The following is a 15922-nucleotide window of genomic DNA, read 5'->3' on the forward strand; positions in this document are numbered from 1 at the left end:
CGTATGATAAGAATAATATCACTGGATGTTTCTTTGAGACAGAAGGATTAGCATAGAGCCCAAAAGCTAAATAATCTTAAACATGTTTACTTCACAGGGATGTTTACTTTTAAATAAATCTGCCTAGCCTTGCGAACCTAGATTGAGTGAAGGCAGAACTTAAGTAGCAAAACCCAGTTCACCAAGGCCATGGAGCTGTGGAAGGGACAGTTGTAACCAATAGCGGCTTTGGGTGATTTTGATGTTTTGAATCCTCCCTCATGTTTCAATGAGGGAAAAGTAACTTAAGGGCCTGGGACTTGAGTCTTTGGGGAAAATGAGAGCTTTGAATCAAATAGAGTTAAGGCTGTTCTCTGTTGCGGAGCCCTCTGCTCTTGGCCATCATTGAAACTAGTAGATACAGTATAAACATTATTTCTTCATAAATACTGATGGCTTCTGTGGTCATCGTGCCCATCATGGAGTTAGTCCCTGTTCATGGAGGCCCATTTCTACTCTGTACGATTTATGAATTTCATTAGAATTTTATTGGACTTAAGTGCATTGGCAGGCAATTTTGATTCTAATGGGATGATTTATTCTTTCTTATATTTGACTCATATCAATATTTGCTTTTCTATAGAACAAGAACTAGAAATCAAGAGAAAAGACATGGTAAAATTATTTTTAAAGCTGAAAATAAATGAAACTTATTTGAAAGCTACAGTAATCTCTCTTCTCCCCTCTCCTCCACCCTTTATATGTGCTTTTTAAATTGAATGGCTATCTCCTCCCTGAGAAGATCAGAACATCATGCCACCCGCTGGCCATTTCACTGTGCTTTTGACCATTTCTAAAATTGCTTTGATAAAAACATGCAGTGAAGTCATGATCTGGATGGGAGGTGAGGCACTGTCTGGAAGGCACTCTTTAGACTCCTTTCTGAAGTTCTTGTGAAGAATATGATTATTGTGAGGATAGCAGTGGTAAGAAATTTTCAGGCTGCTGTGAAAAGTCTTATTAGGATTTTGGTAATGAAGCCACTGGCATCTGGAAATGCACAAACTTAATGTAAGGAAGGTTCATATATTGTCTTTTACGGGGTGATGACTTGTCTTTCTTTGTTTTACAATGCCTCTAGTGGGCAACTGAGAAATGGAAATTTCAGAAAGGCAACATACTTCAGTTTTACAACAAGCTGACCCATGGTTTTATACGTCTCAGGCAAGATGGAATGGTGGATGCCCTTGGTGACAAGAAAGACCAATATGGTAAATTTTGTCTATCTTGTGACACAATGAGAATTCTTTAGGGATACACAGTATGGAAATAATCTTAAGGAAGGGCAGTATCTTATTAGATTTTATGACTCCAAGGTACACTATAACTCATCAGTGTATGCTTTGGTGTATTGCATGGGATACAGAAACCAGGAAAAGATGCAGCTACCTTAAGGTGTTATAGACAGGTGGTCTATTCACAGTCCTCTTGAGCTCTGAAGCACTTTTTGGAGTTTAAATCCAAAATACTGCAGAGCCCTAATATTTATCACTGTTACCTGGACTTTTTTGCAGCCTAGATCTGGCATCCTGATATTTCTATCACCCCTGAAATAGAGTTAAAACCAACAAACCAATTCCAAAATTGATGAAAAGGCTGAAAAGAGGTCTTTCACCATTGGGTGCTGACTATTTTTTTTTTTTTTAAAGTAAGTTAAGTATATATGGAAAAGCAGCAAACTTTATAGAAGTTTATAGAAGGAAGAATGGGTTTATTTATTGGAAACCTATCTTGGTTAGATGTATTTTGCAGAATTACTGGCCTCAATTTCAAGTTCAGTCATTTCTTTTTAAACATACCAGATGTTATCAATTAAATTAATTAATGTTTTATGAAGAATGGTATATAACTCCTTCAAAGAATTCAAAGAAATTCCTTCAAAAAACAAAGAAAAAGTAATATTATTCAAAACTCTCCTATCAAATTCCCCAAGCTCTCTTAAAAATCTTTAAAATTATGGGAAAGGAACCAGGATTTGTACTCAAGGAATCAACTTGGAACTCTTTATGATATAACATTCCCTTCAAATCTGTTCTGTTAAATTGTCAAGAAGTGACCATAAAAGTGATCTGCTTCCAGCTTAATATTTCTAGATTAGATTGAAAGAGTTGTAGTCAAATTGGTACATATTGGTATCTCTGGGGCACTGTTGTTTAAATATTTAATTTGGTCTACTGTTTTGGAGGAAATAGAGAAAAAAAATTAAATGATTTTTGATACAATTATTCCTCCTGCTATTTCCCCAAATTATAAAGTTGCAGACTAATTTTTTTTAAAAATCATTCTATGAGCTGTCAGACCTATTGCAAAATACTGGAAAGCTATAGTGCAACTTTCTTTGGACCAGCTACTTAAAAATGTGAGAAATTAGATTGGCTAAAAATGGACATAACAGCAAAGCAAAGAATCTTGATGATTCTTTCTGGTAAATGGAGCTTTATTGAGATTTGAATGAATAGTTCCATATCATTACTTTCATCTGTATCTAGAGTGGGCAATCCATAGTCCACAAACTGCTCCCAGCCTCCAATCTGTAAGCCCCAGTGCACCCTGAGATTGCATCACTAAAACTGATAAAAAATGGTGAGGTGACACATTTTAAAATATTTTTCTCTAAAGTAAAGGTTGCAATAGGTTCATTAATCCTCTGTGATGTGAACAGAGTAATTAAATCCACAAGGCCATTCCAGTAAAACAAAAATCATCCCATCTAGCTATCCACGGCCTCTGTGAATGTATGAAAATTATACATTTTCTAACAGAGATGAGATTCAAGTTGATTTCTCCACAGAGGTAAACATGCTATGGAAAGGATGGTTAGTGTATCCGCTCTTCCCATATTCCCATGGATAATCCCCATGACTGCTGCAGGACTGGAATGAGAACAGAACTATTGTAAAGGATAAAAGTTCCAAGGGTTCACAACCTTAAAATAAGAGTCTCAAATTCATAGACCTTAGTGGCCTTATCTTTTATATCAACAGGAAGGGAAAAGAAATACCACACATTTTCACAGAGATAAACTTCATGCAATTTTGGGGGATTAAAGGAATTCAGTATTAAATTACTATGAATCGTCTAATTAGGTTTTGTTGTTGCTGTTGTTCTGAACTCATCAGGTCTTTTTGAAGTAGCGGTCAAGAAAGAAAACCTTTGTGTTCTTAGGAGTCATCCAATGCCACGTCTTGCACTTGCACTTGCTCATGCCTCAGTCATAGGAATGGTAAAATTTTCACCATGCCTCTTATCTTTTATTCCATTATGTTTGTGCTGAAGAAAGTTGATCAGAAACATGACAGAATTCAAAATCAGATATTGACGTTCCTTCCCACATTTTCTAAATCGGTTTTGTTAAATCTTTGAAATACAACGAAGTTTGTCTTATGATGGAATAAAAGGAGACAAAGTCTGCCAAAATCTTTCAAGTGACTTTCCCAAGTATCAACTTTTTGTCTGATCCAGCACATATTTTATTCTTATCTTCCAAATTAAAATTTAGAGCTCATTTCCATAGGTTTTAAAAAAGGGTATGTCATTGTTATGTCATTGCTTTCTATTATATGATGAAGCATCATTTTAACGATATTTCTGGATACAAATAATTAAGAGAAAAAGGAAACAACTTTTAGACTGCTAAAGCTGGATTATGACATTCTTTGGTTTTGCTATCATTGCATTTACTGATCAACTGTCTTCTTTTTTGGGCGGGGAGGAAACGACCACCAGAACCCCTATTGTAGCTGCACAGAAATGTTTTCACAGATTTGCCACAATCTTATGACACATTTGGTTGATATGATAAAAAATGGAACAATCAGGAACTGATCAATATGTGATGATGATACTGAAAGAGAAGACATAGCAGCAGTGGGAGTTGAGCCCTAAATGGCATTGTACCATTGTTGGAGGAAGATCTGAAAGGTTTTATTGACATCCCACATCTATGCACTTCATGCTGAATTATTGTAATATCAATGCTAGTATCAAGTTATAATTCAGCTAATAGTATTCTTTTTAGTCAAAAGCGTCACCCATAAAATTGCAGTTATGCCAGTAATGCTGAAGGACTAATCCACTAATCCTATTTCCTGGTTTGGGTTTTATAATGTGTTTCATCTTCTTAAATGCAACAGAAAGAAATCTGTATTCCTATAGGGGAGGATAGGTTTGTGCTGCTGGCAATGCAGAGGGGCAGGCTTATGCAAAATTGTAATGCTATGATCTAAAATTGTATCCATTTTCAGCATGTCTGTTAATGTTGACTAATCCCATTTTGCTCTTAATTAGACCTATGGTGATAGCCACTGTGAGCTGCAAGTTCATGTTCAGCCAAATCGTTGCACCATTCTGGAATCTTCCCAGAATCCAGGGCAAATTATTTCTTTCAATTTCCAAGGCATGGTAGCTGATGATAAAACAGGCTATGCAGGGCTAACCAAGGAGTTTGTTGTCCATGTAAAGGTAAGAGATAAGGGAAAAAATGGAATGTGATACACAGGCCCGTGCAATTACAGGTAGTCCCCAGTTTAAGAAGTTCCATTCCCAAGGTCTGTCCTTAAGTGAAATTTGTATGTAAGCCAGGATAATATTATTGTATAATACTGTATAAGTAGTATTGTGTAATGAACTCAAACATTGTCTATTTAACTCAAATCATTGTGTATTTAACTTGCATTTTGCTACAATAGACTCCATTCTTAACTATGGGTCATCTGTAAATTGGGCATTCTTAACCCAGGGACTTCCTAGTAAATGAACAGCTTTCACAAGATAAACTCTACCCACTAGATGGAGCTGAAGACTGCAATAATTTTGAGAAACCACTTTATCAGTAATGTACAAAATTTGCTTAGTTTCTTGTACTCTTGCACCAAATTAGTTTAAATTATTACACCAAATGCTACCAAGTATGATATAACAGACTGCTTAGTCATAGTTGCTTTAAATCATGGCTTGTTGAACAAACCACAAGCTATAAACCACTTTGCTATCTACTCCTTAAGGCCATACTAGCTGGAAGACATGTGGAAAATACTAGCTTGGGGAAAGGGGATTAAACGGGAGGTAAAAAGATGAAGAATGGGAAATCTGAGTGCAATATTATTTGCAGCTGGTTCTGTTTGCTGATTTCTAGGGTGTATTCCACAACAGTGCCATAATTTTGCTCACAACAAGCTACTGCCAGTTTCTTTGCCTGAGATCTGATGGGAGCTGCAACGGAGCAGGAAATCAGGTGGATGACTCTCACTGGAAAGTTCACAAAATCAGCTCTGGGGTTTGCATGTTTGAAAGTGCAAAATACCCAAGAAGGTATCTGAGAATCAAGGATGGACAGTGTAATGGAATGGTAAGAAGTTTGCATTTTCTCGGCAAATGCATAAATGGATTTATTGAATAAAGAAACCCGTTTTAAATCTGGTACTTATCAAATAGATCAAAGCAGGCGGCTACCTTATCTGGGCTCAAAAACTACGGGAGCAAGCTTGCTAGTGCCTGGATAGGAAATAACCAGGACTGAAGGCTAGACCATCAAGACAGAAAAAGAAAACTCCATGGATGTTTCTTCCATGGATAGTCATCAGGAATTAAGCTTGACTTGAAGGAGATTTTACAGGAATAATATAAATCATTTCAGATACACACACTACAGCCTATATACTGTATCATTTTATAACGTCTACTGTGTGGAGTTTCCTCCACTTAGTTAACACTGGGTTTCTGTATAATAATTTCACATCTGGTCTTAGGTTCACTAAAACTCTCTTGTTAATTAGAAGACAGCCAAAACATTGTATCTAATTAGTGTCAGTAGTTTTGTAGTAATGTTAGTACCAATAGATTATAATATTATACTATTAATAAGATGGCAGAGCTGTCAGTCATCTAATAATAGCTTTTTAAAGAACAAAAGTAGAATAATAGCTGCAAGTCATCTAATCATTCAATGAATTATTCTGGAAACCCAATTGGAGACTTCCTACTTTCTACATCATATTCTACAGGAAATGTATCTCAAGTCCATTCTCTCTTTTCTGGTGTTTAAACACATTAAATGTGAAGACAGATCACTTAGATTTTACCATGCATTGTCTCTTCCTCAGTTAAACCTGATCAGTCATCCATGATAGAATCTGGTGGGATTCATTTTACACCAGCCTGTTGTTCTCAATTATACTGGGAATTACGTGAGCTATAGTCAGATACATTGAAAAGCACTTGACTAGGGAAGCATGCTGTATGGTTCAATATGAAGCTGTTGGAAAAGCAGATTTTATTAGTACTGAATATGTTTTTTGTATTTTTTGTATATGTAAAATATCTTACCACCAATGATTGAATTTTTTAATGTCCATTTGTTTACACTTTTTACAGGACAGTTCCCTTTCTTTCCCATAATATGTACAGGAGATTTATTGTAATGATTGAGATTTTTCCTTCCACTGAGAGAACAGAGGGAATGGGATGGTCTTAGCTCTGGTCTAATCCATTCTTTTATCTGGGAATTGTATGTCTGAATATACAGTACATACAATACCTTTCTAAATAAAGGCTTTAACGCATCAATGAAACACAAACATTTTAAAGAAACCATATAGATGACTAATGAAAAGGTCATATACTTTTTATTGTACCAGCAAATGGTTGTTAAATTAGGCAACTGAATATTATCACAGTTCCTATGGAAGGAAGGAAGGAAGGGGTAGAGATAAATGCTTCCTAAATTCCCATATGAATCAAGATCCCTTTAATTCATGCAATATGGTCCATAGTTTGAGAAAATTTGATATATAAGTAAATTACTTCCATCATCACAGCAAAAAGTGTACTGCCAGCACAATCCACTGTCGCTACTATTCCCAGCACATCAGCATCTCTATTGGAAGTCAAAAGACGTGAGCTAGCGGTCATGTGATCACAATAAAAACCCCACTCCCTTTGTACCTGTTAACACAGGTATGAAAGGAGCAGGGTTTCGATCACAAAGGTTGCCATCTTTCTTTTTTTGACATCCCCTGCAGATATTGCTGCCCAGCAAGCTCCTGCCAATCCTGACAGAAGGGCTCAACTTTCCCCAAGACTTCATATCGCAAGTTATCTGTATTGGCTGCTTTCCTAATTCATTTGTTTTCCCTTATGTGGCCTTCTTCCCCTGAAGACTTCACCAGTTGGCTTGCAGTATCTCCAGGGTATCTCCTCCACCGATTCTTCAACATTATGCTTGGAAGCTGCCCTTCCCTAAGGCTACTAGGCACATTGCTTCCCCACCTTTTTCCATTAAAGAGATCATATATGCAACTCTTAAAAAAGAAAAAGGAAAAAATAAATAATACCCTTGGATAGCATTTTAGTATGCAATGCTGATTTATGTCTGAATGCTCGTTTTGAAATAAGCCCTATTATTTGTACATGTCATAAGTACTATGACAGCCAATTTGGTGTAGGGGTCCAAGGCCTAGAAACAGGGAGAGATTGAGTTCTAGTTCTGCCTTAGGCACTAAGCCAGCTGGGTGACCTTGGGCCAGTCCCTCTCTCTCAGCCCTAGGAAAAAGGCAGTGATAAACGACTTCCGAAGATGTTGCCAGGAAAATTGCATTAACTTGTCCAGGCTGTTGCCAGGAGTCAAGACTGTCTCGAAGGAACAAAAAAAAAGGGGGGGGGGGGAAGTAAGAATGAAACTAGTTACCATCACTGAATGTGTTCAAGTAGTGGATGGGCAGCCCTCAGTCAGACATACTTTAATTTGGATTATTTCAGTGAATGAAGGATGAATTATCTAAATGGTCCTTTCCAATTCTATGGTTCCATAAATTAAAGCAGAAATATAATGCATCCCAGTATTGGGGAAAATGAGAATTCAGTCTGCTTCTATATGTTGATGGACAACTTGGAACTCCATGATATCAATTCTTGAGATGTATTCATTGTAACCTTTACTTTGACAAGATAGCATTTCAGAAGATGGATATCCTTAAAGAGAGGATTCTGCTCTGGTAGCCTTGCAAATAGAGTATAATCTGACCATTTGGTACTTGGCCACCCTATTGAGCATAAATAATGAAAAAGTCATATGCTACTTTTGGTGTGGGAATGGGTGAATGTGGTTGAAAGAAAGAGCATTTGACCATTTTGATTAAAAACAAAAACAAAAAAATCCACCAAACACAAACAAGTTAAGTGACCTCTTGTCACAGAAAATGTGCTGCATAATAGCAGCTGGTGGATTTTGTTGGGAAGTTCATTGAACTAGCAGAACAAACCCAATTTAGCAAAAAGTTGTCTCTGGCCTTGTCCAGTTTGTTTAGGCAAGTGGCATTGGGCCAGTAGCAGCTGGTGGTGGAAGAGATTCTGCATATTGTTGGGTTGAAGCATAAAGTCTCCTGTAAGTCAAACCTGACTCCTGGAAACCTTGTGGACATGTTCATATAGTTTTCTTCGCAAGAAAAGTCGATTACCATTATCTTTGTTGGGATTTTTGTTAAAAATTCCCAGTATTTAGAAATGTCCCATCCAAGTCCTAATTAGGTCCAATCCTGCTTAGCTTCTGAGACCAGAAAAAAGCCAACAGCTGAGATGGTGTGGCGTAAAAATTATATCTGCAAATAATTGTTCTAGTCCTATTCATTTTGTTTTGCTGCTTTTTTCAGGGCATAGGAAATGTGGACTGTCATTTCAAAGTGCAAAAAAATTTAGAAACTGGGTCTGTAAGTCTTGAATCGGCACGAAACAGAGGGATATATGTTGGCCTTCTGCCTAATGGTGAGACCAAACCAGTTGTTGATACTGGAGAAAGCAACGTTTTGTTTTACCCACGAGTTGTCAAATGTATGTACAAGTTAAAATGATTATTATTTGCTTTAAAAATACATGGTTTACAATTTCTTTTTTAAGGCACAAAAACTATTAGTAAAAGTACATTTAAGGTAATGTTATACATGAATACCTAATTTATCAACAATGTACTCTATCACATTGCAATACCTATTACATGACTTATGTATATGCTGCTACTTTTTAAAATACATACAATCCATATAACCCATTCAACCTAATAAATGTTTCTCTCTGCCGGATTGATAAAACTTGTTCAGCTGGGTTATGATTACTAAATTACAGGACTGGTGTTTTCTATATCAGATATCAAGCAAAATATCTTGTCAAATCCTATTTCTTCTTCTCTAGAAGATTCTGCCAGAAATGTGCAATAGCTATTAAGTATGATTGTAATCTTATTATAACCAGCTTTTTGTAGTCTGTGACATGTGGCAAGGAAGATGTGGAACAACTTTATTCTAAACTCCACAAATTAACTTCATGTTATTTCCCTATTTTTGCAGCCATATGATATTTTGGGCAGCACACGCTTTTGTTTTTTGGGGGGAGCACAGCTAGATGCAAAATCGATGCTTTAAATTATTTCAGAGCTGTTTTGATCCTTACAATCTTCACCCACATTCCAAAACTTAAAAAAAATAAAACCCAACTGTGGAAAATGTTGGCCCTGCTCATTCCAGACAAGTGGAGTGCAGATATTATGTCCTCTGCAGGCCTCAGAAGCCATTCTTAATAAACAAATAAAGCAACTAATAAAATGTGGCCCCTGAAATGTGTGACTTCCCATTTGGATTGACAGTTGAATAACTGGATAGTTATCACTACAGAAAAGATATGGCATGGTTATCGATTACATCAGGAGGTTTGGAAATTAAGATCCATGTCTAAGATGCTGCTTTATCTCTTACATTCCATATTTTCCAGTCTAAATATCTTATTAGCATCAGATATAAAACCTCTGTTTTACAGAGAGAGAAATTCAATATTCCTAGACTAGATGTTGTTTTCCTCTTGATTTTTGTCTAATACTGTTATCTAATATAAATTAGGACTAGGCCTGGGAAGATTTATATTCATTTCCATCGTCAGCCTTGGGTAACTGTGGGCTAGTCAATGGGATCTTCCTCACATGCCTCTAATGGAAGCACCAACATGCTCCAATAACATTTTTTTTCTGTCATGTCCTCATGATGGTCTCTTCATCTCATCCTCACCCCATACCTGAGTCAGTTTCAAATCAACCTTAGTTGTTCTGGTGTTAAAATTATGCTTTCCTTCTTCCCCAACACAATTATGATTATGGATATAGTCTGATGTATAATAATAAATAAATTAAATGTATATGCTGCCCAACTTCCAGTGACTCTGATGATGTGGCTGCTGATGTGGTTGGAGGTTGGGATTTGTCCAGCTCCTACTGGCCACTTTAAGCTCTTGTGGACATGCCCCCTTCCTTCCAGTCACTGGAAATTTCTCTTCATGGCCATTTTGACTTGGGCTGCAGGAGAGACCATAGAAGCATCTGCCCAGTACTGCATGGCCTGCACTTTCCATAATGCTTGACTGGTCTTATGCAAGTTCCTTATAAACAGCATTCTCAGCTTTTTTGAAAGAGCTCTACACTTGTGTTTAAAAAACAGGACTACCATTCTCTTCCTCTGCTGCACCGAATCTCAATTTTACCTGGGAAAGACAACCAGGTTCTGTCAGCATTCTGTTGATAGCTCTGTCACTTGGGTGCATGGAGGGATTTCCCCTGATTTTGCCAACAAGGCAGAAAGTAGGGCTTTACACAGCCATACTTTTGCTTATTACCTTGTTAGTGGGTGGCAGTATCATTTTGTCTATTCCATTCTAAATAGGTGCTGCTGTCCACAAACTGGACTTCTTGGTCGCTCCTTTGAAACACTTGTCAAACTTGCTCATTGTTATTTCCTACACCCCATGCTCTCCTGCCATGGGTAGGCTATTTCTTAACATAAGTTTAGCACTCTTGCATAGGAATATTAAACTCTTGCATGCAGTTCTTAAGGAAAAGAAATGTACAGTATATCACATATTATATATTGGAACACTGTAAAGTCAACTGCCCTTTTGAATTTATGGAAAATTTGTAGAGAAATAAGAATTGCCTTGTAACTGTCTTTTAAAAAGTTGCCAGTATTTTTCTCCTATAAATTATTTCCCTTCATTAAATTTTAGTTGGCAGAAAAAAGCCAATGGGAACATCTGCAACTCTTGCCCAGCAGGAAGAAGTGTTCAGAGAATCTAAGCAGCAATTTGCAGGAACCCAGAATCTAGCGTCTGGCAGAGAACCAGATTCTCCTCCTTCAGGTAAAGTTCGTTCGTTCGTTCATTCGTTTGTTCGTTCATTCGTTTGTTCATTCATTCATTCATTCATTCATTCATTCATTCATTCATCCATCCATATCAATCAATTGCAACATATTCAAATTGTTTTGTTTCATCTTCAAGATATTAATTTGATCTTCTGCTAATGATGGCAAATTAGTTTTTTCATTAAAATTTATATGGAATTTCATACTCCCACAAAATGTATTTCATTTGAAATCTTCTGTGTTCAAAAGATTACCTGTCAACTCACATAGTCCTAGATGGATAATTAGGATGTCCCTAAAATTGACAAGAGGCCTTTGAGAGTATTAAGAGCCTTGTTTTAGGTCATGGGTAGAGAACCAAGAGCTCCTCAAATATTGGTGAACTCAGCTCCTAGAATTCCTGACTATCAGTCATGTTAACTGGGGATGCTGACAGTGGTAGGAACCCCAAAATATTTAGATCTCCCATTCCTGTTTTTTTTTTTTTTTTTAAAAAAAAGGGTTTATCTATTTTTATTTATGAGATTTATCTGACTGCCTAAAACCAGCTGGACTCTATGATCCAGACAGGGTTTAAGTAACAGTACAAACCAGAAAAATTAAAAATGACTAAAATACAAAGTTAAAAATTATCAAAATATAAAAGAGGCATCTCCAGAGGCTCTCTGGAAGGCCCATGTTTTAACTGGCTTCTGGAAGGCCATAAAGGTAAGGGGTATATGCACTTCAAGAGTCAAGCTATTCCAGAGGAGGGAGCTGCTACAGAAAATACCTGCCACCAGGCCCCATTCCTCCATAGATTCTAACAGGGAGAAATTTTTAGCAGGTGCACCTTATTTCCATGAGTAGTACAGGCAGAAAGTAATGGTGAAAGGCATTCCTTAAGCTACAGAGGCTCTGAGCTATGTTGGGCTTTAAAGTGACCAGTACCTTGAATTACACCTGGTTATGCAACAAAGATTTAATAGGGCATGACTGACCACTAAACATGTGTATTGCTGCATTCTGGACTAGCTGAATGTTCAAGAGCAGCCCCATAAAGTATAATTTACAGTAATCTAATCAAGGGATACTGAGGGAATGAGTGACCATCTTCAGAGCATCCTGTTCCAAGTAAGGCAATAAGGCCGCAGCTGGTGCACCAGCCAAAGCTATACAAAAGCCCTCCTGGCCAGAGTCTCCATCTGCTCTTCAGGGAGGAGCCATGACTCTAGCAGGACCCCCAGTTAGTAAATCTGCTCTTTCCGGGGAGGCAAAAGCCCATGAAGAGGCAGAGAATCTGTCATCCTCTGAAACCAGTTTTCTTCTGAATCAACAGCTGCTCCATATCGTTTGGGCTGAGTTGGACAAGATAGGGGAAAGGATTGAATCCTGAGGCACTCCATAAAGAAGCTACAAAACTATTCTTTTTTATGTGTATGTAGCAAGCATTGTGTTATTCCTTTAGAAGATCATGTGCAAATTATTGTAGAGATTTCTTTCTCAAGAATACGTTGGCTGCAAATATGCAGTACTGCTTTATGATGAGCTAGATATGGTCATTTCTAAGAATCATAAGGCCAGGACTGTTGAACATTTGCTTTTCATGTCAGAAGACTTTCTAGGTAACAAATGAGGCTAGGAAAAACAACAACAAGAATTCTTTGGAATCTTGGAATGCCACCATTAGTAAATAACATTGGGTTTAGATTTCTTCAGACAATTAAAATACATGGATTTTTTCTTTCAGCTTGCTTTGCTTTCTTAATTAATAATTATATGCTTTGCTCTTTATTTTAGTTCATCTTATATGTAGATTACAGCAACATCTGTTCCAGGCACCAGAGAACAGAAAATAATGAGCAGCAGAACAATATTTTGTGTATGGGGGTAGGAGGGTAGGACAAGTATTACTTAGAATGCTTAAAAGTATATTTGGAATTACTTAAATAAAGATTATGCATATTTAGGCCAACGATAAGAAACAAATAAAGCTAAATATTCCTACAGACAAAGAGCTAGTCACAATATGCTTCTTAACAGGCATGAAGATGCTTTGATAATCATTTCCAAGGAATACTGTCTTCATGACATCACTTCTGTCTCATTCTCAGCCCATTGTGGAGGCAGCCTGAAGTCATCTTTAGTTGTTCTGTTAAAATGATGTCTTTCTTGTTCTTCCTACATAAATCTTGCTGTGTGAACATTCAGTGGAGGCGTGGTGATGCTGCTAACAACCATGGGGTTAGGAGCAGGGATCTCCTGTGACCTGCTGAAGTCTGCTCTAGGTGTGTCCTCCATGCCAATTTTGCCTTCTGCTGTGAGAGAGACTAGATACCTAGCATAGACAGTCTTTTCAGAGATAAGGTGGGGAGGGAGAAAGAATATTGTTTTGACATTGTCAGTATCTCCTAGAAGGCTGGTGACCTCCAAAGGGATGCAGGTCTCCCATGGCCAAAAAGGGGGAAAAAAGGAAGATGATAGTGGACAGAAAACGTTACACAACAGAATAGTTGCAAGCATTTGTGTGTTTGCTTATTTGACATTGGTAGATCAATCTGCTACTTTTTTCTTTCTCTGATATTTTCTCTCTGTGAAAAAGAAAACAGATAGAGCCATTTAGAGGCATTCAGATTCCTGCAACTTAGACCTTTATTTATGTGGGTGGAAATCATAGGGAAATAAAACTGAAAGCTGAAGCCTAGGAGGGGGAAGGGAGAAGGATATTTACTTCCCACTGGCAGAGAAGAGTTTAGTAAATCCAATTCTCCTAAAGATTAAATGTCTGTAAGCAGAAGGAAAAAACATACTCTGGTTAGAGAAAGATACAATGTAAGACATCCATACTTCTAAATAATGGATCATTTTGGGGGAAGTATAATTATATTTTTGTTTCTGGGGGCTTGGGTGGTGTTGAAACACAAACAAACAACTGGCCACTCCAGGAAAGAGTTAGGGGTAGGGGTCACCACCTGTAGGTAGTGCTAAGTGGAGGAGGAAGGAAGTCAGATATTCCACCAATCATTGCTCTGAAATTGTCCCACTTTATATTGTAAGGACAGCAACGCTGCCCAGCCTTGCCACAACAAAGAGCCAAAGGAGCACAAATCTTTAAAAGGTTATAAATTGGTAACAGCTGAAGCATCTCCCCCCCTTCCCCAATTCACTGGTTAAAATGTTCAGCAAGAATTATCACATAATTTCAGCCAATTAATATAAAACTACTAGTCTGAAAGACGTCTACTGGAATTTGTTTTCACTTACTCATTTTGATGTTGCTGTTTAAAAGTTTAGTTTTTCCCATCTATTAAGTGTTTGCGCAGATACATCTGTGTGCTTCTGTTTGTATTTGCCATGATTGATTTGCAATTTGATTCCCTGAATAATGATTGATCCAGGGTAGCAATCAATTCAATTTTCAGAAAATAGCAAATTCCATTGGTTTACATACCTAGAAAGAATCAGTTTTAGTGGCAAATTTTCAGGACACTATTTACTTACTGTAAAATTGCTGCAGGCATGAACAATGTAGCGACATTACCTATTGCCTTCATACTTCAAATGCAGAATATGCATTGCTTTTCCCCACTTTCTTTAGCCTCTGCAGGCCTGTAGTTTAAATGCAAGTAGCCTTTTTCAACCTGCTGTTTTTCAAGTTCCAGAAATCCCATATTTTCCAGGCAGCACAATCAAGGCCTTTATTAGCTAGAAATTATGGGACCTGTAATCCAACATACTGGAAGGGCACCAATTTTAAAGAATTTTACCATTAGTGTGGTATGGCCTCTATCTAATTTTTCTCTCAAAGTGCTGGACAGTATTGGTATAAATTGTTCATTTCTTTCAGTTCCACAAGAAGATGGAAAAGAATGAGTTTTAGTTTAAACGTTCTATTTTTTTTAATGCCAGTCAGACATGTATTGATAGTTCAAGCTTTATGAAGCATATGGGAAATATTTACAGACATAATTTTCTCTAGTAGGCAAAAAAAGTTGGTTATTGAGCATGTACAAGATTTCTTTCACAATAGCTAAGTAATTTCCTGTTGTTTGTAGAAAGATTTGTTTGAATCACTGGAGTTTGCCCATTAAAATGTATTAATAATGCTTAAGTTAGGGACAATTAACCATCATGAATATATTAAGGAAAAGGGGACCCAGGAAACACATATTAAGGAAAGTCACTTGTCAAAACTGTGTATTAGAAAAGGTACATACAAAACCAGATATAGTTAGAGAAAAGCCTACAAACTTATATATACATTTTCATGCAGGTTTTTTGACAAAATTTTCCCCAAAAGATGGGATGAGTTAAGATTTGAATAATGAGAAACTGAGTGGACCAGAACTAGACAGATTTGTCCACCCTGAATTAAGGAATGCTTGGAAAAGGCTGCAGATCACATTTCTCTCAAGCTGAGGAATCTTCCTTTGGGCATCTGTCTCATTTTTTTTCCAGTTGGAGATGTGCCCAATGGAGGCAGCAAAGTGTAGCTGATTTGCATTTCTTTCTAGATGAGAAGTTAGTCTAAAGCCATTATTGAAAAGTCTGGGGGATAATCTTTCATTTGCTGATAGAAGCAATTTCTGATTTTAAAAAATGCTGAGGCCACAGTTGAGAAAGAAAGATCACAGAACATCAAGGCCATATCTTACTGATTATACCCCAAATTTCAATGAAGCCGCCTCAATTTAATTCATTAATCCTGCAGCCCTATTTTAATAGTTCTCAAT

The 15922-nt window shown here is 37.1% G+C and overlaps 1 protein-coding gene across 1 annotated transcript in view; it reads left to right on the plus strand.

Annotated features, from left to right (window-relative positions):
* The window catches only part of RP1 (RP1 axonemal microtubule associated), a 194824-nt gene that overhangs the window by 28079 nt on the left and 150823 nt on the right, over positions 1–15922 (plus strand). The window contains exons 10-16 of the mRNA XM_088130611.1: positions 623–654; positions 1121–1250; positions 3159–3262; positions 4327–4500; positions 5174–5386; positions 8685–8862; positions 11074–11214. Coding sequence (XP_087986737.1) covers positions 623–654; positions 1121–1250; positions 3159–3262; positions 4327–4500; positions 5174–5386; positions 8685–8862; positions 11074–11214 — 972 coding nt within the window. The remainder of the gene's footprint in view (positions 1–622; positions 655–1120; positions 1251–3158; positions 3263–4326; positions 4501–5173; positions 5387–8684; positions 8863–11073; positions 11215–15922) is intronic.

Source organism: Python bivittatus, unplaced genomic scaffold, assembly GCF_059951505.1.
Source record: "Python bivittatus isolate LINGU-HERP-01145 unplaced genomic scaffold, Pbiv_v1 ctg000840_np1212, whole genome shotgun sequence".
Lineage (NCBI taxonomy): Eukaryota > Metazoa > Chordata > Lepidosauria > Squamata > Pythonidae > Python > Python bivittatus.